This window comes from Amphibalanus amphitrite, unplaced genomic scaffold, assembly GCF_019059575.1.
Source record: "Amphibalanus amphitrite isolate SeventyFive unplaced genomic scaffold, NRLGWU_Aamphi_draft 000004F_arrow, whole genome shotgun sequence".
Taxonomy (NCBI): domain Eukaryota; kingdom Metazoa; phylum Arthropoda; class Thecostraca; order Balanomorpha; family Balanidae; genus Amphibalanus; species Amphibalanus amphitrite.
Window position 1 is genome coordinate 1,675,634 of NW_024881501.1, and position 15,283 is coordinate 1,690,916.

The 15,283-nt window shown below is 47.3% G+C and overlaps 1 protein-coding gene across 4 annotated transcripts in view; it reads left to right on the forward strand.

Annotated features, from left to right (window-relative positions):
• The first annotated feature begins 3,566 nt into the window (after positions 1-3,566).
• Positions 3,567-15,283, forward strand: part of LOC122377363 (protein big brother-like) — a 36,046-nt gene continuing 24,329 nt past the window's right edge. For all 4 annotated transcript variants that reach the window (XR_006255851.1, XR_006255852.1, XM_043357299.1 and 1 more), the window contains exon 1: positions 3,567-3,782. Coding sequence is in view for 2 of the 4 variants with exons in the window: in XM_043357299.1 (XP_043213234.1) it covers positions 3,627-3,782 (156 nt within the window). In the remaining 2 variants the exon portion in view is untranslated. The remainder of the gene's footprint in view (positions 3,783-15,283) is intronic.

The following is a 15,283-nucleotide window of genomic DNA, read 5'->3' on the forward strand; positions in this document are numbered from 1 at the left end:
ATATTTTGTTTTTGGTGACCTGACCTGACCTGACCTGACCTTGACCTTGACCTTTGAATGACATTGTGTGCAACGAATATTGTCTTGGTAGTCTAAGAACACGTTTTGGGCAATCAGTCTCAGTCCATTCTTCGGCAACTACGGTGCAAGGCCGATACTGTAGAAACTTGCATTTTGTACCCTTGACCTGACCTTGACCTGACCTCTGACCTACTTAAGCAAAAAAATTTGGGCTCTTAAGATCCGCCTTGTTGAGAGCCTTCGATTGCCGTTTTCCTCGTCTTTCTACGACCATCGGTTCGAAAGTTAGACAGGGGGGGCAGAATCTGCCCCCCCCCCCCCCCAGCAGGGCGCGTATGGCTGAATAGCCCAGCGGGGCGCGGGTTAGAGCCCAGGTACCGCATAAGCGGCCACTTCATGGAGGTCACTTGGGCACATATGTATTTTGGTAAACTCTAATCATGCACCATGAAATAAGTCAAATAAGATTTTTCTGTTCGAATGCAATTTATACTTAAATTTTCGACCTTGTGCGACAAAAATAAAACCTTTTGCAGAGGACATTCAATGAAGGCATCATTTCATTGATTTAGGATCCGTGGGGGTGGGTGGCCTGAACCTCCCGGCTAGGACGCCAGAATGCGCGTAGCATCTCAGCTCATAATTTTGCAAGAAAGCTTCAAATTGTCTATCCAGTCTTAATTTGCATGCTTTGAACTTTATGATTGCGATTGTCTGACATCATAAAGCGAGCCTGGTTCAAATTTATTACGAATTTTATGTATGTACCGTGTTTTACTCGAAGAGGGCAAAAACGCATTATCACCGCTCATTGCCAAAGAAGACTGAGGAAGTTCTAGCATAAAAATATTCAAAACACCAGCTTCGTTTATTAGTTATGGGAGCTTTCGAAAGACGTTCGCCTTTCTTCGTCAGCCTGTCTTAAAAAGCGCTTAACACACACATAATTCATGAACATCAGGTAAAGATAAGTTTAATCTTGTATTTACGCAACACCGATGGCCAATACCTCCCGAGGCCCATACCTCGCGGGTCTCCCCTACTTCTTCTCCGGACCGGAAGTCGCCACACATACCTAGGCCACAGCTGCACAATTAAAATGTTTGGTATAAAATGTTCATGTGGTAGCGTCACCTTTTTTCATGAATTTTAAGAAATGCTATGTTTTTATCATTACCGAGATGAATTTAAGTGCATTCTATCGGAAAAAGCAAAATTGTTTCGATTGTCTCCAAAATATGGCTCCGTCACTTCGTAAATGATGTCAAGTTTGCCACCATATTACGGGTATGCAATTGACATTCATCTCTTGGAACAAGCCGAAGTCAATAAATGCCGGGCTGGTGAGTCTGTTAGATGCAACAGGATCTGTTTCCCGTGTCATGTCGTTTTTTGCGTCACAGTTTAGGACGAGTGAGCGAAACGTTTGACCGGGTCTGAGCGAGTATTTCTCGTTCAACGATGCTCTCATCGTTGAAGATTGTCACGGACTCACGGAAATGTTTGTGCTGTTGCGGCGCCCCAATTCGTAGCTCCACAGGGCGGCATATCTTTTCGGCTAGGGATTTAATCCGCCAGTTGCAGACATCCCCATGACCAGCCTGCGGTGCCCTGAGAGGGTCCCCTACCGACTCCCGGGAAGGCCCTGCACGCCTACCTGCGTCATTCAAGCAAGCTACATCGGTGTAGCATACGAGGTCACCATCGATACACTGCTTTATATAGTACCCAGGGGGCATCGTAACTATAGTGATGTCAGTTACAGAGAATCGGAATACCGATGCCAAACCTAATACCAACCAAAGCCATGGAAAAATACCGAAACCGAATCAACTAGGGACTTTGAGGGGAAATACCAAGTTTCTACCAAATTCACAGCCTCTTATACGTTAGCGAGGATTTATAATACCAACCAAATACCAACCACATTTGTATTGAAATACCAAATACCAACTTGGTATCGGTTTGGTATTCGTATACCAAAAAGTTGGTATCCGACTGAAATATCTCTAATCGTAACATATTGGCTCATTGAGGTCACTTGTGGTAATCAGCGTTTTTCTTTTCTTTTCTTTTCAGTCATACACACAGATTCATTCTGCAGTACAAGCCTACATACTTGTGACCAATGATCACAACACCTGACACCATCCGTTTGTAATAGGCCTTTTTTGGCTCGTTCATCTGTTGTGAATAATTCTCCCAATCGAACTGAGGTCGGTAAATGTCCCAATGAGCGCTCAGAATAACTTGCCAACATGAATGATACGATCCTCCCGTCTGTAGCCCTCCCTGAACTGATTTGAAATGAATTTGACGACAGGTTGGTCAATATTCAAAATTGTTTGAACGTTAACGACCTGTGACGTTTTTACTAAAGCTGTTTAACAAAAGCTCAGCCTTTGGTTCGTTACTTGTTGACATAGGTAACAATCATCTGAGGTCAGCGATTGGCCCATAAACTTGTGCCTGTCACGCGCTGCATCTCTCTCCCTAAAGAGACCCTCCCACCTCCAAAAAGGTTATGAATTGGCATAAAAGTGATGTACCATGGTTCAGAAAGAGCAAAAAGGAATATCTACGAAAGTTTACCGAAAAATGTTCACCGGTTTTTTATTTACGAATTTAAGTAAATATTTCTCGATGTTATGAGTACCCAAACCGGTAGGCAATTGTAAGCCAGGGACCCCAATTTGGCTATCTCAATTCTCAATTCAAAACTAGCGTTAAGGTGGGATGGCAACTTTAGGGTGGGACGGTTAGTGGTTACTTAAACGCCAACAGTTATTATCAATTTCCTGTTAGCTCTGGCTTAATTAATCAAAAGCAAAATCATAGGCGGCGGAACGGGGAGAGCACCGGGGCACCGTGTTGGTGCAGCTTTATGCACCTATAATGGTGTGTAGTGTGCATTTTGGGAAGGCCCCCCCCCCCATCCCTGCACCGTAGCGATTCCGATACCTAAACAAACATCGCAAAACAAAGATTAGTCTTACGTTGATCAACTTCGATCCTTACGACAATGCAGCGCGCGCAAAGATTGAGATGGAAGCCGGGCTCTATTCAACACTAAAGGCTGACCATGATGAAGAAGACGTTCAAAGGAACTGCCACCGCTGTGCTTCCTCTTCGCCTCAGTTGTAACGCCGTCACTAACTGGAAAATCGCGCCCGCTGATCAACTTCATTTACCGTAACTCTAAGCTGTGAGCATAAATTAACGTTAACGGCTCTGCTAAGCGGCGGACGAGCAGCCCTTCTCGGTAGCCCCATTCAGCCGTACGCTACTCGGAGGCGCACTTCCAGGAACTGGGCGGCACCGGCTGCCGCGGCGCTGTATCTCGGCACCTCGGGCCGACCGGAACCGGCCTCCCCCGCATAGCGGAGATTCCAGCCGGCTTCCGGGCCGGGCCGCGCGCGGCTGACTCAGCCCGCCACTGCTGCCATCTGGCCGGTAATCCCCGACCAGCCGGCGCGCTCATTGGCCGCCTGCCGGACGGGGGGCGGAGCGACTGTCAGCCGGCGGGCGGAGCCTGTGACGTCATTGGCGGGAGCGGCCGGCGGCGCGGCGGCGGCTGTCAGTCTGTGCCGAGTGAGCGCGGTGGCATGGCGTCCCTGTCAGCGATGCTTCCGTACGAGTCGGCGGGAATCTTTGAGCAGCCGAAGCAGAAGTTCGCCTTCAAAGTGCCGCGCGTGGTCTCCGACCAGAAGGGCAAGTTCGAGCAGGATGACTGGTTCAAGAAGGTGACACGTGCCTCGGAGGTGAGTACGCCGTCGACCCACCCCACCACAATCACCGTTTTCAGCAACACTATAGTACAATATGCAACATTTTCTGTGAATCAGAATGCGCAAAGGAAGCCTTTGCACATTTCCCTGGAGCCCCTGGACGGCCGGGCCGCCCGCGCACTGCGCGCTGCGCACACCGGTCCGAGACTGACGTGTCTGGGATGCGTCATCGGCGACAGTGTCATGGCACCGGTATTTCTCGGTTAGCACATTCTAGCCGTGCCGATCTGATACCGGCCCTGGCACGGGGAGGGGCGGGCCGGGCCGCGGGCTGCCGTTCAGTGGGGGCGGACCGCTGTCAGACGGTCGGACGGACGGCAGAGTCGGGCCGGGCCGGGCCGGGCCGCTGGTCGGTGGCCGCGGCGGTGGGACGTGTGCTCCCTCCGTCCCCGTGTGTCCCCCACCACCCCTGGCCTTCTCCCCGCCTCCGGACTCCGGTTGGCCGCCCCGGTGACCCCGGCCGAGTACAGTCGGTGACATTTGGACGACGTTCCCCGAACTGTAGCGGCGGCGGCTCGGGCGCCCAGCGGCCGCCGCCGACCGGCGCCATTTTCTGTTATTGTTATCGCCGCACAGTGTACAAACAGACGGTCCGTGTGGCGGAGGTGGGGCCTCTGCCGCCGGGATTCAGCCACCGGGGACCGGGCCCCTGCAGTGTGGCAGACTGTGTCACCCCACCCGCCGTGTGGGGTCCCCTGTGCGCTCTCCTCTGGGCCCAATGATAGCGGACATCACTGCCCGGCCGTGTGTGCTCGCTGCTGGCGAGTACACGAGCTAATGGCCAGATTGGGCATTTGGCGGCGGTGATGATTGTTATTATCCGGCTCACATGTCGCCTGATTTACTGCCGGCGCAATGACGAGCCGAGATGTCAATTTGTTATCCGGGTGATGGGCCCGCGACTATCGCCGCTGGGACCTGCGGATAATCTCTGAGTCGTTATATCCCCGGGGGCTGTGGACTGGGCATCTCTCACCGGCCGGAGTGCCGGACACGGACGGGAAGGGCGGGTAGGGACGGATAGGGACGGATAGGGACGGATTGGGGCGGATTGGGGCGGATTGGGACGGCCGGGGGTGAGTCGGGTGGCTGGCGACACATCTGTGTGATCCGAACAGTGCACGGACCTCGTCCTCGGCTGAAGTTCTACGCGGTCAACCACCGTGTGAAGTAGGTGGTGGGCACTGACAATTTTTTAGCTTTTCAAATTAAAAGTCTCGTATTTGTGTTTGTGCTGCATTATGGTATTCACTTCCTTTAGTATAACGTTATTTTGGCGATTTCGGTATTTACGGCGTATGGCGCCCTTGGGTCCTATCCACCTCAGAAATCTCACCTCTGTCTGAACTGCGCGACTGATCACTGTAAAGGGAACGTTGACAATGCTTCGGAAACTGGGGAATCCACATAACCGCCATCAGCTCCCGGTCAGAGACCGTCCCCGGCTGGTCTAAGACCACGGGACGCTGCACCAGTGTCTGAGACAGTCCCCGGCTGGTCTAAGACCACGGGACGCTGCACCAGTGTCTGAGACCGTCCCCGGCTGGTCTAAGACCACGGGACGCTGCACCAGAGTGTCTGAGACTAAGTCGAGTCGTAATGGGAGACGAGGCCCATGACTATTGAGCAGCGTAGGTCCATAGCATTGACGACACTATTTACCGATGACAAGTCAGTGACGACGACAGCAGGGTCAGTGTTTTAGGATTTTGTCACATTCTACGGCGTTTTTGACATTTGTTCATCTTGGACACTGTTCCGGCCTTACTTGAAATTAGCAGCTCAAACCTTAACAGTGCCATATGATGGACCACAACCAATAAGTTTACTTTCATATTCTTTTTAAGTTCGGATGAAGGCATGCGTTTCAAATCGCAATGCTTTGTAAAAGTTCGGCTCTCGATTTTCTCCCTTTCCACCGAACGCGGAATCTTCTTCACTTTAACGCGCTCTAAAAACGAAACAAAAAGGACTAGGACTTTAAAACTTGGTGTACACACATAAGAAAAAAGGCAAAATATGTGACCAAATTTTCATTAACCTGCGTCTCCCGTAACTGTGTTAGGCTCAAAACTTTTCATTCACCCCACGTAGATGGTTTAACACATTACACACGAGATCAGCCTGCTAACAGCGTACCAATTTTCACGTCATCCGAATGGTCAAAGTGAGACGGGCAGAATCGAGCTCAGCACCAGCGCGGCCGGCGGCTGTTCGTTAGGAAAGGACTCTCTGTATTGGGCTGTTATGAGCCCAGTCAATCGGCAACACGCGTCAGCCAGCCACTCTGCACACTGCCAACTGGTGGCCCTGGCTTTTTTTGTTGAAAAAGCTAGTCTGCGTGATTCGTTGTTTTTCTATGCCGGTAATGGCCGATTTGAAGTTATTTAAGGCTGTTGATGGAACAGTGGCAGATCCAGGAGAGGGCAAATAGGACATTTGCCCCCCCCCCCCCCCAACGGCAACATTTTAACATTACGCCTATATAGACAGTACATGGAAAGAAACTCTAAATTGTTATGGTTTGCCCTCCCAAAACTCTGAGCTGGATCCACCAGTGTGATGGAACACTGTTTTGATATTTTCCTTGAACGTTGTTAAACTATGCTCAATTGATGTTGGAACAGTCTTTTTCAGAACATGCGTGCCTGTCTATGTAGGCATGTGCCATTTCATTCCCTACTCTTATCCATGAATTGTTAGCCTGATTAATTAATGGAAATGGCAGTATACATCTTTGCCGGGATCATTAAAATGGCTCATGCAGAAAGTATTCCGATTGGTGTGTATTTATTGTTAACCCAAATATAACGAAAAAGAACACACGCTTTACAAGTGGTGTTTTGAGCATAAGTCGCAACTTTGTAGCGCGTGTTTAATCAATTTGAGTATCTGGTGTAGAGGGCCCTTAGGCCTATCCTTCTTCTCATCGCTAGTGAAAGGTTTTCTACGAAATAACCCTCACATGAACAGGAACGAGGGTAGATCGATGTTTTTCAGGGCGTTCGAGCATCCCTTGAAATTGAAAAGCCCATGCGTCTCCCTCTCTTTCTTCATATAATCGCTTTTCATCATTAACTGTTCTATTGACGCCGGACGACAGCAATCGCCACGTGCGCTGGTGACTGGTGAACGTACGTAGAATGCATGGAGGTTGTTGACGGTCTTGTCTTGTCTTATCATAGCGAGCAAAATGGCTATAACTTATTGCAAGATTTGCATTGCTTGATTCGACATGACGTAAGGATAAAGACGATATTTGCAAGTGAGGTGAACCGATTTGACTAAGATCCTGATATTATGATACTTGATAGAAACTTTTGAGCCGACATATGCTAGAAGCTCTGAAATTAGCAAAGCACAACAATCGTACTTGATCGAATCTTCAAATTGTTGACTGCTGCAGGCTTGCATTAGCCAAAATCTTCTGGCAGAGCCCGGAAGCAATTAAATGGCCGTTTGAGTATGCAGATTCACTCGAATAATCTTCACATTTTGCCTTAAGGGCTACCGTATGGTGAGAAAGAAATGAACAGAGTAAAAGGCAAACATGAGGAGACAATTAGGTACCATAAAGACATTTGTCTTGCGTTCGATTAACTCAAGTTAAAGTTATCTTCAAAAAGGAAACAGACGACATGCCTATTCTTATACTGTTCCCCTGTGCCGGGCCGCGGAGTCGGAGTCAGAGACGGAGTAGGTCGGAGTCGAAAGTTCTGAACGGAGTCGGAGTCGCCAAAATCTTACCGACTCCGACTCCAGAGTCTGAGCTAACGCTGTGTGGCTCAGCGTCATGCCCTGCACCTGATTGCTTGACGATGCTACACCCTTTTGAAATAAGATTTTGTCGAAAAAAGACCAAATTCCTGTTTTAGACGAGCATTTTCAACGGAAGAGGCAGAAGACGGCGGATTCGCCAGAACCCGCTTTTAATTATGCATGCTATTTATAAAGCAGATTTGCAATGTAAGGCCTTGGAACGTTCAAAGAATTGTTTCGGACAAAATAGAAACAGCACTACTATGAATTTTATTAACATGATATGAATTTTTAAGAGAACGCCCGTAGTCGCACCTGGAGTCGGAGTCGGAGTAGGATTCGATTTTTGAAGCCGGAGCCGGTGTCGGAGTCGGCACCCGAAAATAGAAAATCACCCGAAAATCGATCGACTCCGCAGCCCTACTGATAATGTGCTCAAATAATGCGAAGTAAACCTTTTGATCATATGCATTATGCAGTTGTACATAGTTGATATTTGATTAGTATTTAACATGCTGTCATTTGCTTCGATGCGCTGTGCATCCCGCCGTCAGCGTCTACCTGACGTGGCCGCCAGTGTCTGTTTCTGTGTGTGTGTGCGTCTGTGTCTGTGTGTCTGTGTGTGTGGGTGTGTCTGTGTGTGGGTGGGTGTCTGTGCCTGTGTTTGTGTGTCTGTATGTGTCTGTGTGTCTGTGTTTGTGTGTCTTCTGTGACTGTGTGTCTGTGACTGTGTGTCTGTGTCTGTCTGTGTCTGTGACTGTGTGTCTGTGTCTGCATTTGTGTGTCTGTCTGTGTTTGTGTCTGTATTTGTCTGTGTCTGTGTCTGTGAATCGCAGGTTTAAAAATAAATACATGGCGCGTCAGGTGAAGAAACTGATGGACAGCAAACAAAGTCCTCAACAATACCACCAGATACTTAAGCAAATGATTGGACGTGAGCGTACTCTAACTTTACCACCCTTGCTTAACGATAGGAACGAAATTTGTGAGAATAGTTTAGACAAAGCAAACCTATTGAACGACTTCTTCGCAAACCAATCGAAAACCATAGTATCCGAACATCAAGTTCCGCAGTGTCTCGTCAACAGAGAAGTACCGTCACTAAGCGATATAACAGTTAGCGAAGATGAAGTTTTTGGTGTTTTAAAGACACTTAAGCTAAACAAGGCATGTGGGCCTGACGGTATTTCTAACAAACTTTTAAAAATGGCTGCCATTTTCTTGAAAGAGCCGCTGGCAAAAATTTTCAATAAATCACTCAGGGAAGGCAGATACCCAACCGCATGGAAACATGCTAATATAATACCTGTATTTAAAAACAAAGGGTCTACTTCAGATGTTAAATGTTACAGGCCAATAAGTCTTTTAGCAGGCATGTCAAAAATATTCGAGAAACTTGTATATAATAGACTATATGAACATCTTGTAAGCAACAGTCTCTTAACAGAAAGGCAAAGTGGATACCGACATTATCACGGGACATACACTCAGCTTGTTTACTTGATTCACAAGCTGTACTCTTCTCTAGACAACGAACGTGATTTTACAATCATTTACCTAGATATATCCCGATATTTTGATACCATTTGGCATGAAGGGTTATTAGCAAAATGTAAGGTACATTGTGGAATGAACGGAAAGCTATTAAGCTGGTTAAGATCATACCTGCACAACAGGACGCATAGTGTGCGTGTGGATAATTGCATGTCGAGAACGCAAACAATTAACGCAGGATGCCCTCAAGGATCGGTTTTAGGACCACTTCTGGCATTAGTGTATCTTAATGACCTAGATGGTGTAACCGAAAATGAGCTACTCTTCTTTGCTGATGACACCATTTTGTTGAAGTCTCATTTACACGGCTCGTCAGAAGCAGAACGATCAATTCAACAAGACATTGCAAAAATAGAACACTTTGGAGAGAAATGGGCAATCACATTTAACTCGTCAAAAACTACACAGCAAACATTCACTAATAAACGCACACTTAGCCCACCCTCCCTTACCTTTGGACGTAGTCCGATCCCCACAGTAGCTAATCACAAACACCTTGGCTTAAATATAACCACTGACCTCAAATTTCATCTGCATACAAAAGAGATAGTAAGAAGAGCAAATGCTGCACTAGCTCCATTGTACCCCGTGGCGAAATTTATTCCTCGACGCGTTCTAAAACAAATATACTTAACATATGTAAGACCCCTACTTGATTATGGAGATGCAGTCTTTCATGACTCCCTTACCTTTAGAGACTCTTTAAACTTAGAAAGGGTTCAAAACAGAGCAGCAAGGCTCATAACCGGAGCTTTTCGAAGGACACCAACAAAATCACTGCTAGTAGAATTAGGACTTACAACATTGCATACAAGAAGAGAAATAAGCACGCTTAAACTATTTCACAAAATCAAGCACCATGCGCCCCGCTATCTATTAGACGTTATCCCCGGCACAAGATACGAACAAACTCAGCGTGACCTCAGGAACTCTCGAAGCATAAGTGCACCATTCAATCGCTTATCTTCCTTCAAAAACTCATTTTTTCCTTCGACCATTAAAAGATGGAATCGACTATCAGAACAAACCAAATCAATCAGAAATGCTATTGAATTTAAACAAACCTTAGAGAAGATGTATGGGGTAGCGAAACCTTTGTTTTATTATAGCTTGGGAACTAAGGGGGATAACATTTTGCACACTCGCCTCAGGCTCGCCTGGGGGCATACCTTCTCTGTAAAATTCCCAATTGTGTCCCGAAGTGTCCCGAATGAGTCCCGAATAGTGTTGAAGGTATAGCCGCATTCGGACGATTCGAGACTAATTCGGGACGATTCGAGACTAATTCGGGACACTTCGGGACTCTTCGGGACAATCGACACATCGAGGCGACTCGGTCGCTGATTGGCTGAGGCGGGGGCATAACTCGGCCGCTGATTGGTTGGTGCCGCCAGCCGACGCTACCGGTGCTCCGCAGCAGAGGCGGCGGCTGCAGACGCAGCTCGGGACGGCCGGCGGAGACGGCGGGTGGTGGCGGCGGCCGCCCAATAGATAGTTATATCTATTATAATATTATTATATAGGGGAAGATGGGGGAACACCGACCTCCTTAACCTTTTAGGGTCTAGTCACGATTTGAAAGTCCGAAATTGAAAAACGAGTGTCACACTGATCTGAATGATCTCTCACAGATGACTGGGGAGGAGATGTTAACATCTTACCCGTTCTCTCAGAGATTCCTAAATGTTGGCTGACTCTGGTGTTAAGGCGTGCACTGGTAGAACCAATGTACGACCCCCCGCACGAGGGGCAACAGAATTTGTATATCACGCCAGAGCAGCACATTTTTGAAACTATCTTTGTGTTTGAAAAAAAGAGCCAATCGTAAGTTAGTTCCTCAGGACGATACGAAATTGAGCATAGTAAAAACGCCTAAAAACACGTCATTGCAACTTCATTGCAGCGCAAAATCTTGCAGGGTAGTAGGTAGTCAGTATATCGGTAATAGCATGTTTTAAAGCTTGGGACTGTTCCCCAAGGTACGGGAAAGTCACGCATTTGCAGAGCTTGGGCACATCAAAAGAAGCTGGTACCCGATCGTATTGTTTGTTGAGGAAGTTCCTCACTTCGGCATTGATTAGAGGAGCAGGGAAGCCATTATTTTTTAAGAAAGTTCTCAGGAAATTAAGTTCACAGTCAAAAAGTCGATAACTGGAGCATAGGGTAGGGTGGGGTAATTTGAACATGTGGGGCAATTTGAACATAGTGTGAAAAACACAAAATTACGGAAAATCCATAAGTGGCATGACATTATGCCCAATGAGGGAAATTATCGTAACTAAAAGGGCTATCATATGAACGGGGTTTTAAGTTTCATGGAATGAAGATGCTGACGCACACTGTAAAAAATCATTTTTGCAAGTAAAAACGCCTAAAAACACGTCATTGCAACTTCATTGCAGCGCAAAATCTTGCATTGCTAGCGCCTAATACGCAATTTGTTGTACAATGACCTAATCAGTGCCTTCTATCCAAGAAATTTGCTTTTGAAACCTGTTTTTAAATATGGCAAAATAACTTTTAGCGTGGGGTAATTTGAACATAGTGTGGGAATTTCAATGAAGACAGGGATAGCTCCGAAAAAAACAACGCTCCCAGTTTTTTTGCCAATATTTTGACCCAAAGCAGTAGCAGATAAGTGATGCCAGTTTTACAAAATTTACGTCTAATATCCGTCTAATGTCCGGCATTTGGGCGCAAAATGACCTTTGCAGTCGACGCGCCCTAAAGCCCCAATTAACAACAAATGTCCGGCATTTTTGTTGATTTCCGTTCAAAAATGTTAAAGTCAGCCATTTGTCCAAATATGTCCGAAAATTACGCATTAATAAACACTCAAAACTGTCATTTAAATTGCTTATAATGTACTTTTACCAGCCGAAAAGTGTTCATTATATTGAGAGCTTAACAAGCTTTCCAATTGCCAATCAATGCTATGCACGATTACTTTATAAAAAGCGCTGAAGTGTAGCAAGCCATCGTCCAATGTTGTCCAGTCTGCTACCTTTGTCCTACCAATTCCGAATTGGACATTGGACAAAATCAGAACTCCAAATGTCCAGGTTTCGATTGGTACTGTAACGGTGCTGCTGGGCGGCTTGGCGGTGCACGTGTGCCGTGTGAGTGACGTGTGGCTGTAAGCGGTGTGATCGTCTGCCTCGGAGGACGACACCGGGTGGGCAGGTGTATCGTCTCCTCTTTAACGCCTGTCTGATTCCCACATGGCACTGGCTCCGTCGTCGTGCAGTACAAATTTATTTGAGAGGCTTGCAATTTCCTTACAACATATAGTCTTCACTGCTCGGGGAGGAATAGGTTCAATTTGGAAGGGATGGGATTTGTCACCGGCTGATGGAATTGCTTGTCTTTAAACCCCAGGGCAAGGCCTTTCCATATTCCCATTTCGTATCCGTTCGATGCCAAGGGCTCTGTCCCATCAGAGAAATAAAATGCAATTCGAGCATGAGTGTCTAGCTCCCGCTGGTCCTTAATATAACCATTCATTACTCCCTTTTCATCCGCACACGCATCCATTTATTCGATCATGCATACATCTACGAAGAACATTCGGCTAGACCAGGGGTCGGCAAATGGTGGGGCATGCCCCCTTTGGGGGTAATGGAGCCCTTTCGGTGGGGGTAATGAGGGATTCTGAGAAAGCCTATCTTTTTAGAGTTTGTAGCTCCAGTGATGGAGCCATCGTGACTGTTGCATCCCAGGGTTCAAAGATTAGCCCAGGCCAAAGGCACAGCACTCTATTGATTAGATACCAATTTCCACGTACCTGCTCGCCTCACCATCTCACCCCTCCGTACAGTCGTTCAAAAGCAGCTGCAACTTTTAACCGTCGCCCGTCTGTTGGCGTTTCAACAGCCGCTAACGTAAGGGGGAGGAGTCGATCGGACCCCGCGGCCTCTCGGACTCTGATATGGAGCTGTGCATAAAAAAAGACGAGCGTGCTACCCGTGACCATAGGAAGCCGCTGCTGCCCCTTTTTAAGGTCCTTGGTCATTCCGTCTCATTCAAGTGATAATGATAAGTGTCGAGAAAATCGGGACCCGCTATAACTTCTTGAAGTGAGATTTTATGGCTCAAGATGATCTCCAGAAAAAGCTCATAAGCCAACGGTCATTATGGATCCAGAGGCCAGTTTTACCAACAGAAAAATAGCCGCCTGCCGGAATTTTTGCCTAAAGATCGTTTCACATATGGAGCGTAAACGGTAAAGCCCTATCCGCTTACGAGCCCATCGCGTTTACGCTCCGTATGTGAAGCGGTCTTGAGGCAAAAATTCCGGCAGGCGGTTATTTTTCTGTTGGTAAAACTGGTCTCAGGTCATGATATTTTCCGGGCTGGTGAAAAAAAAAAAAATGATGGGCTTGAGACTATATATGGCCTTGGGCTCGAGGGTACAATTTGGTCGTGATCCAATGCCTTTTACGTGAGCTTTTAACGAAAAACCACCCGCCGCCCCTATACGTACAAGGGTTAAATGGGATATAGCATAGGCAGCGGAACGGGGAGGGCACCGGGGCACCGTGCACCCTTTGATTTTTGCATTTTAACATTAGCCCTATGGGCGTTGCATGGAAAGAATGGGGCCAAAAGTCGGCAGTGCTCCCCCCTCCCCCTTAATTGAAGGTGTTCCGCCGCTACTGGGATATAGGCATTAAATGTTTTGTGGAGGAAGTGTCATGTTTTAAATTTGATGCATTGGAAATGCACAAATACCCAAAGAGTTCCAGGACGGTATGGAATTTCAGTAAACTTAGTTGTGTCAGCAATGGGGTCTGGTAGGTGGGGGTAATGGCCCTGCCTGGCGCCCAAAAAGGGGGCACGACCCCGAATGACCTGCCGACCACTGGGCTAGACAAACCGACCCTCCCGTTTCCATCTAATCCCCCCAGTGGCGCTGAAATTTGCATGGTTATCTCCTGAGGTAAGTTTATACCCTGTTTGGTACTTACATGCGTATAATGAGGTGTTAACCCCTTTAAGTCCCTGAATTCTAAGCAAATTGGCACTGGGTGTCCTTCTGACCCCATTTACGTTATTACTCTCTTCCGTTGAAGCTACGTTTCTCATGCGCTCCCGGCCACTGCCTGCTCTTCAATCACGTGCACTGCCACAGTGCATACATTTCCATCGACTACCTCTCTCTCGCTCGCGCGCACTGCCACAGTGCGGATAATTTCGCCCAAGCTCAAAGGAAACAACGGTTGTACGCACCTCTGCCGGTCTGTCGACTCGGTGTTGTGGGTGGTCCGGTTGTGCCTCAGTTGAGGGATAAGTTCCTAAATGATAATACTCTCGGCGGAGCCACTCCGCATAACAACTCTACATTTCCATCGACCACCTCTCTCTCGCGCGCGCGCACTGCCACAGTGCGGATAATTTCGCCCAAGCTCAAAGGAAACAACGGTTGTACACACCTCTGCCGGTCTGTCGACTCGGTGTTGTGGGTGGTCCGGTTGTGCTTCAGTTGAGGGATAAATTCCTAAATGATAATACTCTCGGCGGAGCCCTCCGCGAAACTATAACTCTGTGTTCTTCTGAACACCTCGGCGGAGCCAATCCGCGTCCTATAACTCGGCAACCTTGCCCTCGTTTATCGCTCTTACACTCTTACATATTAGCCCTAGCCCTTCAAAGTCCGGTCGACACGGACGGCTAGCCGCTCGGTGCCTTTGCTATACTTCATGGGAATACGCAGTAGAATTCATCGGGTCACGGAATACTCATTTTCCATCTCGCAGTGATCGACGGCGTCGGCAGAGTCAAAACAGACACAGGGGCCTGGCTCGAACCAGCCTCTTTCCGGCTAGTTGGATTCTATAACAGATGCAGTAAGGATGGGAGAGTTTTTATCGTTAGTTACGTTGAGATCTTTATTATTAGGTCGTTCAATAAGTAATGATCAGTTGGGCATAGCTTCTGTGTTATTACATACTGACGATAACACATTCAAATTTTCACATTAAATACTGGCAGAATATGTTCATTAATCTTCGTCACCTGTAACTATGTTAGGCTCAAAACTTAGGCTCATTCGTTTCTTCATTAGAATACGACTTTCTGAGCCCTTGCAATATGCTGCAAAACTTTCAGCGGTGGTATTCACCTACCATAAGAAGAGCGTTACACCCTCAGGTCCAGCGTCG